Source organism: Melozone crissalis, unplaced genomic scaffold, assembly GCF_028551555.1.
Source record: "Melozone crissalis strain CALT ecotype California unplaced genomic scaffold, PUWL_Pcris_2 ptg000195l_1, whole genome shotgun sequence".
Taxonomy (NCBI): Eukaryota; Metazoa; Chordata; class Aves; order Passeriformes; family Passerellidae; genus Melozone; species Melozone crissalis.
In genome coordinates this window covers 227,633-242,758 of record NW_026535960.1, presented here as the reverse complement: position 1 = coordinate 242,758, position 15,126 = coordinate 227,633, and the positions used below count along the sequence as shown (strand labels likewise).

The window sequence follows — 15,126 nt, the reverse complement described above, 5'->3', positions numbered from 1 at the left end:
TGCCAGAGCAGCTGCAGCAGCCCCCTGGGCCAGCGTTGGGGTGGCTGTGGTGGCCCAGCACTGTCACCCCAGGGCCAGGCTGCCTTTCTGTCCCTAATCCTCATGGTTGGCTTTCCCTTGGGACTTTGCTGTTTCTGGGAAATGGCATAGCTGAGTGGTGGCTCACAGGGTTTGTCCTGAGCCTTTTATCCATTGTCCTTTCTCCTTTTTTCATTTTCCACCTCTTGGTCTGCCTGAATGGGTGAGTGGGGGGCGGACTGAGGCTCTGCCAAGCATCAGCTGCAGCAGGAGGGAGACGTGGGGGTGGTGTCTGAATTCCTGGCATCACTGGACACTGTGCTTCTCTTAGGTCACCTAACAGCCCCAGCAGCCCTTTGTTCATGTCCTGGGGCTCTGCTGCAGCCTCAGCACTCCTGCTGGGAGCTTCACAGACACATCACATCAGCTGGACAAACACAACTTGAAGGCTTGGTCATGGCAGGGAGGGGATGGAACCTGCTCCAGACGGTTCCTTAAGGACAGAGAATGGGGTTAGAGGGCCCTTTGAGATTCTGCTCTGTGTGTGCATGTCACACGTGCCTCTGGTGTGTGTGTGCGTGTGTATGACTGCTGTGTGTATGCATGTCACGTGAGCCTCTGCTGTGTGAGTGCGTGTGTCTGACTGCTCTGTGTGCACATCCTGCCCCGGGTGCTGTAGCTGACCTCTCTCTGAGCAGAGCTTGGACCACCTGGGACAGCAGGTCCCTCCCAGGCTCACCCCCTGCGTGGATCTGCATGGATTTCTGTGCTGCAGGTTGCCTTCTGGAGTGAGCTGCTGTCCCTGACAGCCTGTCCCTCCTCTACCTGCCCCTGTGCAGTTCTGGAGGTGTTGGCTCTCCAGAACATCCCCTGCTGTCTGGATATGCCTGGCAGCTCTGTTCTGGAGCCTGCAGGGCCTGGGATGCCTCCCTGGTGCTGCTCCAGGCTGAGGACAGGTGCAGTCTCTGGGGCAGGTTTGGAGCAGGACAGTTGTTTCCCCATGCAGGGAGTGAGGAAGGGGTGTAGGGGGATACAGTGTGGGTAAATGAAGGTGGCATAGAATGTAATCTTATCCCCTAAAGAGTTGCAGCGGAACCAGTTACTAAAGATTAGGAGCAGGCCTGATGTTAACAGGCCACACCTGTAGCCAATAAGAACAGTGTTATAAAAGAGTGGATTGGTGGGATCTGGAGTCAGTTGGCTGCTGCAAGGACAAGGAACAGTCAGTGCTGGAGGAGCTGCCTACAAGAAACATCAAGGAGGTATGAAACTCTAGCAATATGGAAATCTTGCAATGTAATGACAATAGAACTCTTGATATATAATGACAACACAGGGGTCCTGTTGTCCCTGCCCAGGAGTGGCTCATCTCATCCTGGTGTTGGCCAGTGCCTCCTCCAGTGCCACCCATCTGTGCTGCTGCTGGCCCATTGTGCCACGCTGGGTTATGAGGGCAGAGGGTTGTTCCTGGCTCAGGTGGGCATTTCCTTCCTCCTGGGAGCAGTCTGCTATGGACCTGGATCTGTGCCCTGCCTGAGGTACAGGCACACCTCGGGTTGTTCCTGGCTCAGGTGGGCATCTCCTTCCTCCTGAGAGCCCTCTGCTTCCCTGTGGCTCTGGAGCTGTGCCCTGCCTTTCCTGAGGTACAGGCACACCTCGGGTTGTTCCTGGCTCAGGTGGGCATCTCCTTCCTCCTGGGAGCCCTCTGCTTCCCTGTGGCTCTGGAGCTGTGCCCTGCCCTTCCCAAGGTGCAGGCACACCTGTGACTCCCTGGGACAGGGACTTTGGTGCCCCTTGCTGGCTGGCCAGCTGTGCCAGTGGGCGTTGGCCGTGCTGGAGGATCATGTGCAGGGTCAGCCTCGGGTGCCTGGGGCTGCCCAGGTGTTCCCCTGCTCGGCAGGAGCCAAAGGTGAGTGTGCCAGGGCAGGCTGTGTGTGCTGCTCCCAGGTGTCTGCTTCCCAAACCAGCTGAGCCTGTTCCTGTGGGTAACCCCAGGCCAGCCCAGAGTGGGGTGTGGGAATGTTCCTGGGGCAGGACTGGCCTCCCCATGAGGGTGAGCTGGGCTGGCTCTGCTTCACAGAACCACAGAATAATGAGCTTGGAAGAGACCTCTGAGATGATAGAGTCCAACCCATGCCCTAACACTTCGACTATAGCACCAAGCGCCATGTCCAGGCTTTTTTAAACGCATCCAGAGATGGTGATTCTACCACTTCCCTGGGAAGAGCATTCCAGTACTTTATTGTTCTTTCAGTGAAAAATTTCTTCCTAGTACCCAACCTGTACCTTCCCTGATGTCCTCTGGTTCTAGCAGTGCTGCCCAGTGGGAGAGACCGACCCCACCTGTCTGCAGCCTCCCCTCAGGAAGGTGTAGAGAGCAATAAGGTCAGCTCTGAGCCTCCTCTTCTCCAGGCTGAGCACCCCCAGCTCCTTCAAACATTCCTCACAGGGTTTGTGTTCCTCCTCTTCTCCAGGCTGAACAGCCCCAGCTCCTTCAGATGTTCCTAATAGGGTTTGTGTTCCTCCTCTTCTCCAGGCTAAATGACCCCAGCTCCTTCAAATGTTCCTCACAGGGTTTGTGTTCCTCCTCTTCTCCAGGCTGAGCACCCACAGATCCTTCAAACGTTCCTCACAGGGTTTGTGTTCCTCCTCTTCCTCAAGCTGAACAGCCCCAGCTCCTTCAAACGTTCCTCATGGGGTTTGTGTTCCCAGCCCCTCACCAGCCTCATTGCCTGCTCTGGATATGCTCAAGCATCTCACCATCCTCCCCACACTGAGGGCCCAGAACTGGACACGGTGCTTGGCTGCTGCAGGGGCTGACCTGGACGGGCTCATTTTGGGCACAGCTTTGGCTGTCACCCTGTGATCCTGCTGTCAGCACTGGGTTTTCCTCTTCCATGAACTGATGCCAAATGCAGTGCTCTGGATCAGATGGCTCGCTAATAATTGCGTGGGGTTTCATCCTTTGTCACTCCTGCATAGATCAGCCAGTTGGAACGGGCCCAGAGGAGGCCACAGGGATGATTAGAGGGCTGGAGCACCTCTCCAGTGATGAAAGGCTGAGCCACTTGGGATTGTTCAGCTGGGAGAAGAGAGAGCTCTAGGAGACCTTAGTGCAGGCTTTCAGTACCTGCAGGAGAGGGACTTTGCACAAGGGCTTGGAGGGACAGCACCAGGGGAATGGCTTCCCACTGCCAGAGGGCAGGGACGAATGGGATATTGGGCAGGAATTGTTCCCTGGCAGGGTGGGGAGGCCCTGGCACAGGGTGCCCAGAGACGCTCTGGCTGCCCCATCTCTGGAAATGTCCAAGGCCAGGCTGGGTGGGGTTTGGAGCAATCTGGGACAGTGAAAGGTGTCCCTGCCCATAGCAGCAAGTGGGATTGAGTGATCTTGAAGGTCCCTTTCTACCCAAACCTTTCTATGGTTTGGCACCCCAAAGCTGCCATCGCATACCTTCCAGTCAAAACAGAGTTCAGCACTGAAATCCCAGTACCAGGTGTCTCCAATCTCCAGTTTAGGGGGAAAAAACCCACCCTGTGCCAAGGACAGGATACAGAAAGGAAGAGGCAGGTCTGTAGAGAGGAGCTATGGAACTTGTGGATGTGGAGGGATTGTGGGGTGTCACTGGGCGGGGTTTGGCCAAATTCTGCTGGTTCCATCCCATGGGTGATGCTGACCACGCTCAGTGTATGACTGGCAGCAGCAGTGAGGGGTGTTTGAGGGGTTTTATTGGTTTCACTGGGGCCAAGAGGCTGCCCTGGGAGGATCATGATGTGGTGGAGCCAGGGCCCAGAGGCGTTTTGGCCATCTCCCATGGTTTGAGCAGCCTACCCTGGCCTCATCCTGACCCTGTCCTGAGCAGGAGCTGCACTGGAGATGTCCCAGGTACCTTCCAGCATGAATTACTGCATGGATCTGTGATGGAGGTCTGTGATACACAAAGGATTGGAAGGATATTATATCTGGTCATAGCTCAGTCCCTTTTGACTGAAAAAGCCATGGGTCTAGGTTGCTTTCTTTTGTCTTTTTTAAAGTTAATTTAGTTTCAGAACTTAGCGAAACACTTGAATGTGTTTGCATACATTTGGCTCTCAAGGGGCTGCTGAGGGAGGATGTTACATCTGAAAACCTGCTGAGGAGCCTGAATTTCAGAGTTTTCTGCCTTTTTTTTGCAGTGTTGTCATTTTGTGGAGCATTTCTTATCTTTTGGCATATGGTTCTTTACAAACTCTTTATACCTGTCCCTAATTAATGACTATTTAATGTATTTCCAGTTGGCTGCCCTGTGTCTGCTCTGGGCATTTTAAGAGCTTATGTCCCTGAATTTGCATTGCAGGACAGTTTTGTAGCTGTTTTCTGCCTTATCTACCCTGTGAATACTCCCATGCTTCAATAGAGAATATCTTTGTAGTGCACCCTGCTTTGCAAAGGCTTTTTCTCCCAGTTACACCCAGCTGCTCTTATGTTTTTAGGGTTTTTTTGTTAGTGATAACTTCCATCACACTCTGAGCTGCTAGAATGTTCCTGTGCTGGTTCTGGATTCCTGTGTACTGGAATATTTCTGTGCTGATGCTGGATTCCTGTGTGCTGGAATATTCCTGTGCTGGTTCTGGATTCCTGTGTGCTGGAATTTTTCTGTGCTGGTCCTTGTGGGCTTTGGGCTGCCAGGAAACAGGGACAGATTGGGCTTACCTTTTTTTGTTCTTCAAACTTCTATTTTTAATGTACTCTGAATCCAGTTTGGACATGGAGGGATCTGGGTTGGGCAGATTTGGTGGTGTTTTATTTTATAAATCAGAAAACATTGAAGTTGGGGGAGTTTCTCTTTAAATGTGGTGCCAAATCCAGGGGTTTGCTTTGTCAGCTCTGGGAATTGGGATAAGCTTTGATTAGCAAAAGGGATAATTGCCAGTCTGCCGAGACGTGTAATCAAGGTTTCACTCTTAGTTCTAGTAAGAATTTTAAAATCAGTTTGTTCTCACTTTCAAGTGTCACAAGTGAATCTCCTGTGCAGCCTTTGCTTTGAGTTGTTGGCTGAGCTGAAGTGTTCAGCTCCCAGAACACTGAGCTGGAAATGACATGGAAATTCATGTCAGAGGCAGCGTTTGCAGCTCTTGGTCACATCCTCTTGCCATCTCTCTTTGGCAAACATAAAACCTGCATTCAGGCATGAAAACACTGCAATTCTCACGTTTGTTTTTCTGGCTACCACTGATGGCTGTTGGCTGGTTTTACTTGTTGCCACATCTAAATGTTTTATTCAGGTCCAGTGTAAGTGATTCTGCCAAGGGGAACGCAGCTCCTGCAGCTCTGCACGTGGGCTGTGCCCAGCTCTGGCAGTGCCAGGGGGTTCAGAAACCTTTTTTCTAAGAAAAAGGAAGGAGCTGGGAGCTGCTGCACCACGTACAGCCTGGGTTTATTCATTTAATAGACCTAAATTGTCCTTTAAAAGTGTGGAGATGTGTTCTGAGGCCACCTGTGCCCTGGGCAGCAGTGCTCAGCCCCTGTGGTTGTTTTCCAGTGTGCAGACTCTGGCAGGCCAGCACCATGTCTTGTCTGGAATTTCCTTGCATTCTAAAATTAGGAGAAGGCTCTAGGAGACAATAGCAAATCAAGTCTGTAAACTCCTGCTCCCCTGGACCTTTGTTGTCATTGAGACTTTCACCCACTTCTTTTTCACTGAGCTGGTCTGCATGAGATAAACAGAGTTAAACAGGGCCACTGATGAGCTGCTGAGAGGGGTTATCTTTAAATTTATTTACTCATTACACAGTTATTATGGTCCTTTAGGACATCAGAGGTGTGAATTTCCCGTCAGTACTGTCCATCCCTGATCACACCCCTGTGCAGAGTGGGAGCAGGACAGCAGCAGGGGCTGTGCTGGGGTTTGTGCCCCTCAGACACACACCTGAGCCCAGCAGTGTGTCCTGTGGGATTGGAGCTGCAGAGCCCTGGGTGTGTGCAGAAACTGCTCCAGGTACACCTGAGGAGCTCGTGGTGCTCACTGCAGGAGGGGGAGCAGCTCCCTTGTGCCCTGTGCATCTTCTCAGGGTTCTGTTTGCTCCTCCTTTGCTCTGCTCTGTGCTCTCGTTTTCTGCAGTGTTGGGGGTTCTGGTGGTGCCCCACACCTGGAGGTACCTGCTGGAGTTCCTGGGGAGCTGTGCCCAGCAGCTCCTGTGCAGGTGGGCACCTGGAAAGGCACCAGGGGTTCCTGGGGAGCTCTGCCCAGCAGCTCCTGTGCAGGTGGGCACCTGGAAAGGCACCAGGGGTTCCTGGGGAGCTCTGCCCAGCAGCTCCTGTGCAGGTGGGCACCTGGAAAGGCACCTGGAAAGGCACCAGGAGTTCCTGTTGAGTTCTGCCCAGTAGCTCCTGTGCTCCTGGAAAGGCACCTGAGGAGGGAGGCTCAGAGCCTGCTCTGGTTTGGTCCCTGCCAGTGTGGGCTGCAGGAGGAGCCCTGACTCTGGCCGTGCTTTGGGACCTCAGGATGACCCCAGGGCTGCCTCTGCTGTGCTGCTGTGGCCCCTCCCTGCCTCTGCTGGGGACAAACACGGGGTGATGTAATTCAGACATGGCCTGTGCCTGTCCCTGCCCAGACCTGAGTTCGTCCCCGGTCACTTGTGAGCGGTTTCTGCAGTGGCCCCAGGTTGTTGTTTGTTGTTCCCAGCGCTCAGAAACACTCCAGGAAATGCAGCAAACACCCCAGCCCTGGTTCCCATCCTGTCCAGGAGCTGACCTCTGGCAGTGGTTAGGATCAGCTGCAGTATGTGGTCAGTTGATAATTACAGTCCATTGTGTTTACTGAGCTCGCTGGGGCTGTGGTGTCTTGGAGGAGTGATTGGTGGATCCTGGAATTTCCCATTTGCAGCTGGTGGACTTCTGGGAGCCCCAAGGGGTGTGTGGAAAAGTCAGATGTTGTGAGGGCCCTTCCAGCCACCATTCCCATGGCTGTGGTGTTTCTAGAAAGGAGTTTTTGTGCCTTGTTTAGTTCAGTGTTACCTGGAGCCGTGCTGACAGCTCACCTGTGCCTTTCCCACGGGGCACAAGGGCCACAAGCCTGTCCCTGATGGTGTGGGGACCTGCCCCTGATGTCCTGACCAAACGTGCTGTGCAGCAGCAGGGACAGCTCTCTGGGCTGCTGCTCCCATGTGTTTGTCCTTTGATGGCCCTTCTGGGCCTGTCCCACAAACTCAGGTGACTGCTGCAAGCTGCTCTAGGTGACCTCCCTGTGGTGCTTCAGAGCCTGAGGGAGGCTGTTACTGTAGGAAACAGGGAATGTGTGATCCGTGTCCTGTGCAGGAGGGAGGAGAGCAGTGGAGTCCCAGATGCTAAATGAATGATCAACCTGAGCTCATGCATGCCTTTTTTCTTGTACCCCCATCCCTTGTCACCATCATATTTTCTGAAAAATCCCCTTGCCCAGGATTATTCTCTTGGGAAGCTGGGAAGCCTCAGAAAAAAATGAAAGCAATAATTATCCGATTTGCTTCTCCTGTGTTTTGCTGCTTTGGAATGGGTTTGGACATTGTTTACCAACAGGTTTCATTGGTTTCTTGTGAATTGTTTTTACTATTGGCCAATTACGGCCAAGTTGTGTGAGGCTCTGGAGAGTCATGAGATTTTTGTTAGTATCTTTTAGCCTTCTGTCTGTATACTTTCTGTATTCTTTAATATAATATAGATCATAAAATAATAAATTAGCCTTCTAAGCACATGGAGTCAGATTCATCATTCCTCACATTTTTCGGGCACCCTGCAAATACAAGAATCTCTTCATGGGGATTCTGATCCATGCAGTGGCTGCCCCTGGTGGGATGGGGTGGTGGGAGCAGGCAGGCTCTCAGGGGGGATGCTCAGGCTTCCCCCGAGATGAGGATGTGGTGTTGACCCCAGATCTGCTGCTGACTGACCCCCTGTTGTGTCCCTTTGTCCCAGCCTTTCTTCAGGCTCCTGAACCTGCGCAAGCTGGGCCTGAGCGACAATGAGATCCAGAGGCTGCCCCCCGAGGTGGCCAACTTCATGCAGCTGGTGGAGCTGGACATCTCCCGCAATGGTGAGCCCAGAGCTGGGCAGCAGCAGTGCCCGAACCCCGCGGTGCCCAAGCCAACCCGGCAGTGCCCAAACCCCGCCGTGCCCCTGTGCTGGGGGGAAGCTGTGCCTTCCTCGCCCTCAGTGCTCCTCAGCTCTGACTGGGCTTGTGCTGCCGTGTCTCAGGCTGCCACCACTACCTGCTGTCCCATTTTCTCATGCCTCTTTTGTTCTTTCACCTGTTTTTTTCCAGACATTCCAGAAATTCCTGAGAGCATCAAGTTCTGCAAATCCCTGGAAATCGCAGACTTCAGCGGGAATCCTCTCTCCAGGTAGGAAGGCACATGCAGCCCATTAGTGCAGCTGAGAGGGAGAACTGGGATTGCACATTGTGCCTGGCTTTCTCTGATCTTCATCTTGTAATTTTGTCCTTGTGAAGCCAAGGCTGGGGTTGCCCTGCCTCTTCCAAAGCTGCAGTGTCTGCTCTCCTGGCACTGGAAGTGTTCCTGGCACTGGAAGTGTTTCTGGCACTCTCCTGGCACTGGAACACTTGGTGCTGGAGGAGCTGAGTGAGCTCCATCCTCAGGGCCTGGGGCTGTGGGTGATGAGCTGCTGTTGTGCTGGTGTCAGCAGTGAGGACTTGTGTCCTCTTGCCATGAGTTTGTTGCTCTCTTTGCACTGGTCACAAACCAGAGTGGATATGGCCTTGTGCTGCAGAGCAGAAAAAGCCTGCATGCAATGCTCTGCACCCCAGAGCCCCTTTTGGGCCCCACTCTCAGCCCTTTTTGCCCCCTCTTAGCCCCTTTTCCAACTCTCTGTTATTCAGAACTGGGGACAGCCATGCTTTGTACCCCTCTTACCTCAGTGCCCAGAACGATGCCCAAGCAGGAACTGTCTTGCAGTACTCTGGAGCTTTTAATGCATAAATTTGGGATTCAGTGTGGCTCCCCTGCCTCAGTGAGCCACATTTCCAGGCACTGTTCTCTTGCTGCAGGGTCCCTGCAGGTGCCAGTGTAGCCCCAGGTGTCCCTTTGTGCTCAGGGCAGGTGCTGCCCAGGTTTGAGGCACATTAACTCTGCTCCCTCTCCTGGTGCCAGGCCCTGCTGGAGTGGGACAAGCTTCCCTCCCTGTTGGTGACAATCCCTGCACCACAGAAGTGACCAGCACTTCTGCACCAGGAGTTATTTGTCAGAGCTTTTCTGCTCAGGGTCAGATGAGCTGGGGGGTGGGTGCTGAGGGGGCTCTATGAGCTGCCTGTGGAAGCAGAGCAATTTCCTCCAGGAATTTCCTTCCAGGGCTTTTCCCTGTTCTGTCACACCTTGGGTGTGTTGTGACGGTGCCTGGCCCTGGGGAATGCTGCAGTGCCATCTGCAGGGATATCCTTTGTTTTGGGCACTTGGAATCCTTGGGAGCCCTCCTTTCCTCAAGTGTAAATGCTCCCATGGCAGGGTTTAGTCTGGGATTTGTGCTCAGGTACTGCAGAGCTGGGTTTGCCATCCTGGACAGGTCATGCCTGGTGCAGGTGGGTTTTGTGCTCTGGGAAGCAGAGCTTGTCCTGGATCAGCAGCCAGGGTTGGTGATGGTTCCTGTTCTCCTTTCCACACGTTGATGCCAGCTGGGATGAGACTGGCTTTGGTGGATCTGAGTGTTCTGGGGCGTTGTGTGCTTTGCACACAGCATTAATGGAGTCTGTTCATGTTCTCACAGGCTGCCCGAGGGCTTCACCCAGCTCCGGAGCCTGGGCCACCTGGCCCTGAACGATGTGTCCCTGCAGAGCCTCCCCACTGACATTGGGAAGTGAGTATGGCCTGTTGTGGGGACGGGCTGGGCTGGGGACACCTTGCTGCTGGCACCAGGACAGTGGCAGCACCTGCAGGGACAAGCCAGGCTTGTTAAAACACCTTCCTACTGAGGTTCTGCTCCCTGCTGGGGTTTGTGCACAGCAAGGATTGATCCAGTCTCCTCAATCCAGTTTTCCCTGTGTTCTCAGTGCCCATTTGCCCCTTTCCAAGCAGGTGTGAGCTGCCTGATGATGTTTGATTCAGATTTATGCTGCTGGCCAGTGGCCTCGGGGGGTGCAGTGCCTCTCCCATGGGGTTTGGCCTTCCTCATGAGAGGGGTTTGACCTTTCTGGGCAGGCAGTCCTGTTGTGGCAGCGTGTTCCTTGTCCTGAGTGTGGGCACAGTGTTGTTCCTTGTGGCTGCAGCAAGCACCTGTGTCCACAGAGCCATTTTCATCGTGTGTCTGTTCACATCTCCATCCACGTGTGCACACCCATGCATTGCACAGGACACCAGGGGTGGTTCCAAGGGAAGGGACATGAGCAGCCCCTGCTATCCCTGAGCCCTGTCCAGTGAACCTGGCTTTCTTGCTCCCTTTTCTCTTGCAGTTTGGCAAACCTGGTGACTTTGGAGCTGCGTGAGAACCTGCTAAAGACTCTCCCCACGTGAGTGTCTGTCTGGGGGCTGCAGGAGTCTCCTGCCTGGTCCTTCCTGCTGCTCCCTCAGGGACCAGGGCAGGCACCATCACCTGGCTGGGGAGGGCTCAGGCTGGGCACAAATAGGCTGCACCTTGCTGGATTTTTTCTTAAATTGGGGTGAGGAGGGAGAGGATGGTGCAGGGCTGAAGAGTAGCAAAGGATGTTCAGAGCCTGCACTCGGCCTGTGTAAGGATTGGTTTAGAATAGGCAGGGCTCCCAAAAACAGCTGCTGGAAATAGTGAGAACCCCATTTTTCCTGAAGAGATGGAGCAGGGTGGATTATTTTGGAAAGAAAGAGAAAACTGTGGATGGGTGTGTAGGAGGAGCTCTGTGCGCAGTGAGGTTCAGGATTTGAGGAGCACAGCTGCAGGGTCCATTTTGCTCCTGACATCTGTTCTGTTGGTTATCCCTCCTGCTTGTTCTGGGTGGGATAACTGCCTCCCCTGCAGCAGACAGAGCTAAGCCAGCAAGGGAGAAGAGGTAAGTGTTGTTCCACGTGCTGGAGTCAGGGATAGGGATGAGTTCCTGGCAGGGAACATGGTTCATGGTGGAGGTGATGCTCTCAGGTGGATGGACGTGGAGAACTGTCCAGTTGCTGCTTCAGTCTTTGCTCTGGTCCATCAGAGTTTGCTGAGTTTTCTGCCCTCCACAGCTCTGTCAGCTCATTGCCTGCCTGCTCATGCATCCCACTGATGATTCCCCCAGCTTTCCTTGGATGTCACTGAAAGGATTCTGCTGACTCCTTCTTGAGCAGCAGCTGTTTTGGGGCCACATGAACACGTCAGGGAAGGTGTGATGTGTGAAGCTGTTGTCACAGCTGTCCTCAGAGCTCTCTTACAGTTCTCTTTGAGCAGCAGCTGTTTTGGAGCCACCTGAACTCCTCGGTGAAGGTGTGATGTGTGCAGCTGTTGTCACAGCTGTCCTCAGATTGCAGCTCCTGGCAGGAGCTCAGTTTGTCTGCTGGCACTTCCCCCCGTGGGAGCACAGATCAGAATCACAAAGGGCCTGGTCTGATGCCAGCCAGCACATCCCTTGTGCCCAGCAGTGACCTTGTCAGAGAAAGGTGACAGGAGGGGACAGCTAAGGTGGTCCCATGTGGAGTGTCACCACACAGGGCAATCTGGGTTAGAGCTCCTTATCCTGGAACCCCAGGGTGGTTTGGGTTGGAAGGGACCTTGAGGCTCATTGTGTCATCATCCAGCCCATTATTGCCTTGGGCAGGAACCCCAGGATGGTTTGGGTTGGAAAGGACCTCAAGGCTCATGATGTTCCAGCCCATTATTGCCTTGGGCAGGGACACCTTCCAAGGTGCAGGGAGCTCCAAACCTCGTCCAGCTTGGCCTTGGACACTTATTGTGGGCTGAGAACTGACAAGCAGAGGAGTTGGGGTCCTGGTGTGGCTGCTCTTGTGTCTGTTCCTGTCCTGGGTGCTCACACAGGCAGCTGCCACAGCTGGCTGACCCCATGTCAGCAAAGGGTGCAGCAGCTTCATCCAGGGCTGGGCTTCCAAACTGCAGAGTGTCACTGTAATGTTTTCTGAAAAATCCCTTCACCAGGATTTCTTCTGGGAAGTTGAGGAGCCTCAGAGAAAAATGTAAATAATAATTATCTGATTGGTTCTCCTTGTGTTTTGCTGCTTTAGAATGTGGTAGGTGATTCTTTCCTGGATTCCATGTGAATTGTTTTCTTAATAACCAATCACAGCCAGCTGTGTCAGACTCTCTGAGGAGTCACAAGTTTTTATTATTCATTCTTGGCTAGCCTTCTGTCTGCATTCTTTCTCTTTATCTAGTATAGTTTTAGTATATCATTTCTTTTAATATCATATCATATAATAAACCAACCTTCTGAGAACTTGGAGTCAAATTCTCTTCTCTCATCTTGTCCTAAAAATCCATCAACACCACAGCAGAGAAGTTAGTCCCAGTAGCTTTTGGCCATCTCAGAGCCACCAAGTCTCTGGAGTCTTGAGAATTCAGTCTGTGGCCACAGCCCTTGGGTGTTTGGGGAGATCTCTCTTGCCGAGTGCTGGGTGTTTGGGGAGATCTCTCCTGCCCAGTGCTGGGTGTTTGGGGAGATCTCTCCTGCCCAGTGCTGGGTGTTTGGGGAGATCTCTCCTGCCCAGTGCTGGGTGTTTGGGGAGATCTCTCCTGCCCAGTGCTGGGTGTTTGGGGAGATCTCTCCTGCCCAGTGCTGGGTTTTTGGGGAGATCTCTCTTGCCCAGTGCTCCCAGTTGCCTTTGGTAGTTCTGGGTGCCATCCAACAGGATGCTGGTAGTGTGCTATGAGGTTTTGGTGTTTTCACTGGAAGGTTAATGCAGGTTTGATACTCGCTCTGTAATGCAAATTCAGCTTCTTTTCATCTTTCCCTGTCATTTTTCAAACCAGGACACTCCCCAGTTCCCCAAATACTATTTTGGGGTGATTTCCAGAAGTAGAACGTGGATCTTGAAGGCCAGGGTAGTTCTGATCAGAGGTGTCAGTCGAGCACAAGATGGCCAAACCCATTTCAGTGATGCTGTGGGCTCTCTCCCTCAGACCCTGGGGCTGACTCTGGCTGCACGCTGCCTAAGAACAGCTCTAAATAAGGTCAGGCGGCCTTGCCAAAGAGGAGAATGGCTTAAACAAGAAATGGCTGGTGCTTTGTTGCCAGAGTTCCTGAGCCCAGTGAATAGATAGGTGGGCTTCAATGCTGAGAGTTTGGGGCAGAATAATGCAGGATCAGGGTCCTTTTTGGCATTTTGTTGTTGTAGAGCTTCTTGAATGACCCAGCTTGCAGTGACCTTTGTTTTCCAGAATTCCATGTAACTGGTCAGTCTTCTGATACTGACTGAGCTCTGGAATGGTGCAGCTTGCTCAGCTGGTGATCACCCTCATTTCTCCCATGCAGCTGGGATGCAGCCAAACTTGGGAAGGACAGCTCTCCTGGATTCCTGTGGAATGGTGGAGGGTGGTCTACACTGAGACCTTTTGCCTTTTGCCAGATGTCATCAGTGTGGATTCCCCAGGTTGCTTGTTCCTGTTCTGGGAATTGAGGCTGTGAAGGTGCAGAGGGACAGGCAGGGCTGTCTGGATCCCCCAGATGTGGATCCCCCAGGTCACTTGTTCCTGTTTTGGGAATTGAGGCTGTGAAGGTGCAGAGGGACAGGCAGGGCTGTCTGTGGATCCCCCAGGTCACCTGTTCCTGTTCTGGGAATTGAGGCTGTGAAGGTGCAGAGGGACAGGCAGGGCTGTCTGTGGATCCCCCAGATGTGGATTCCCCAGGTTGCTTGTTCCTGTTTTGGGAATTCAGGCTGTGAAGGTGCAGAGGGACAGGCAGGGCTGTCTGTGGATCTCCCAGATGTGGATTCCCCAGGTTGCTTGTTCCTGTTTTGGCAATTCAGGCTGTGAAGGTGCAGAGGGACAGTCAGGGCTGCATCACCTCCAGAGGAGGCAAAGTTGGTGCACATTCATGGTGAAGGAGTGCTGTGCAGCAGGATCCTCTGGGTGAAACTGCTGATAAACCTTTGCTGGAGTTTATCTCAAAATCTACTGCTGCGTGCAGCAGGAAATTCATTTTCCTGAGTAACCCAGATATTTTTACAGGCAAGACAGCTCCCTTTTATTGCACCCCCAACAGCCCTGGTTTGGGTGGCCTTGAGAGGTGGATCTGTTCCCAGAGAAATGTGGGGATTTCTCTGTTGGAGCAATTCCTGAAGAGGAGAATGAAGCTGTTCCCTGCTGGGGGAGTGGGCAGGGCTGGCACCTGGCACACAGTGAGGGGCAGCAGCCCTCTGGGCAGCTGGAGTGGATGGGTCAGACTCAGGTGTGAGCACCTGGACCATGTGGTGAGAACCCAGCCCTGGGTTTGTGGGACTGCAGGGCTGGCCCAGCCCCAGGTGTGGTGTGTGGGGTGCTCAGGGCTGCTGGTGTGGGTGAGGGCAGGTCCTGTGCAGTGCCTTCATCGTGAGCTTCTGTCTGTACCACTCCCCTCACCCGAGACATCAGGCCACTGTTGTGTTCCCTTCCTCTTCAGAGGCACGAGCATCCTGTTTGGGGAAGGCTGTGGAATTTGTCATTGCTCCCTTCCCTGCAGCTGTGTGCTCCCCTTGCCCCCCACACGTGTCCTGTCCTCTGCTGAGCCCCTCCTGTTGCCTGTCAGTCCGTGCCCAGCTCCCTGTCCTCGCTGTGGAGCAGCAGCCGTGGGAAGGTGTGGCTGCTCACCTGCTGTGCTTTCAATCACAGGGTTGTTGTGGTGGGGGGAGCAGAGGGCAGACGGGTACCATGGGGCTGCTGGAGCCTCTGAACCATTCCCTGGGGAAGGGAGCAGCTCCACAAAGTGCCGGGCTCAGAGGGACTGTGAGAAAGGCCAGGATTGCCCCACCTGCTGCAGGAGTTACTGGAGATGGTGTGGTTTGTGCAATGTGTGTCCCAGGAGCTAACCTTCCGCTCTTTATTTCTTGTTTTATCTCTCTGTGCCCTGTGCCTCGCAGCTCCCTCTCCTTCCTTGTCAAGTTAGAGCAGTTGGATCTCGGTGGCAATGACCTGGAAGTGCTGGTAGGTGAGGGCTGCTGGGGAGGGGCTCGGGGGGTTGGCAGGGGTTTCCACCTGCAATGCAAGGAGAC

General features: G+C 53.5%; 1 protein-coding gene across 13 annotated transcripts in view; it reads left to right on the top strand.

Moving 5' to 3' along the window:
• SCRIB (scribble planar cell polarity protein) overlaps nt 1-15,126 on the top strand; it is a 134,911-nt gene that overhangs the window by 21,826 nt on the left and 97,959 nt on the right. For 12 of the 13 annotated variants that reach the window (XM_054293844.1, XM_054293841.1, XM_054293846.1 and 9 more), the window contains exons 2-6: nt 7,952-8,069; nt 8,298-8,376; nt 9,752-9,841; nt 10,434-10,490; nt 14,995-15,058. In XM_054293844.1, coding sequence (XP_054149819.1) covers nt 7,952-8,069; nt 8,298-8,376; nt 9,752-9,841; nt 10,434-10,490; nt 14,995-15,058 — 408 coding nt within the window. The remainder of the gene's footprint in view (nt 1-7,951; nt 8,070-8,297; nt 8,377-9,751; nt 9,842-10,433; nt 10,491-14,994; nt 15,059-15,126) is intronic. The other variant, XM_054293842.1, reaches the window with a different exon arrangement.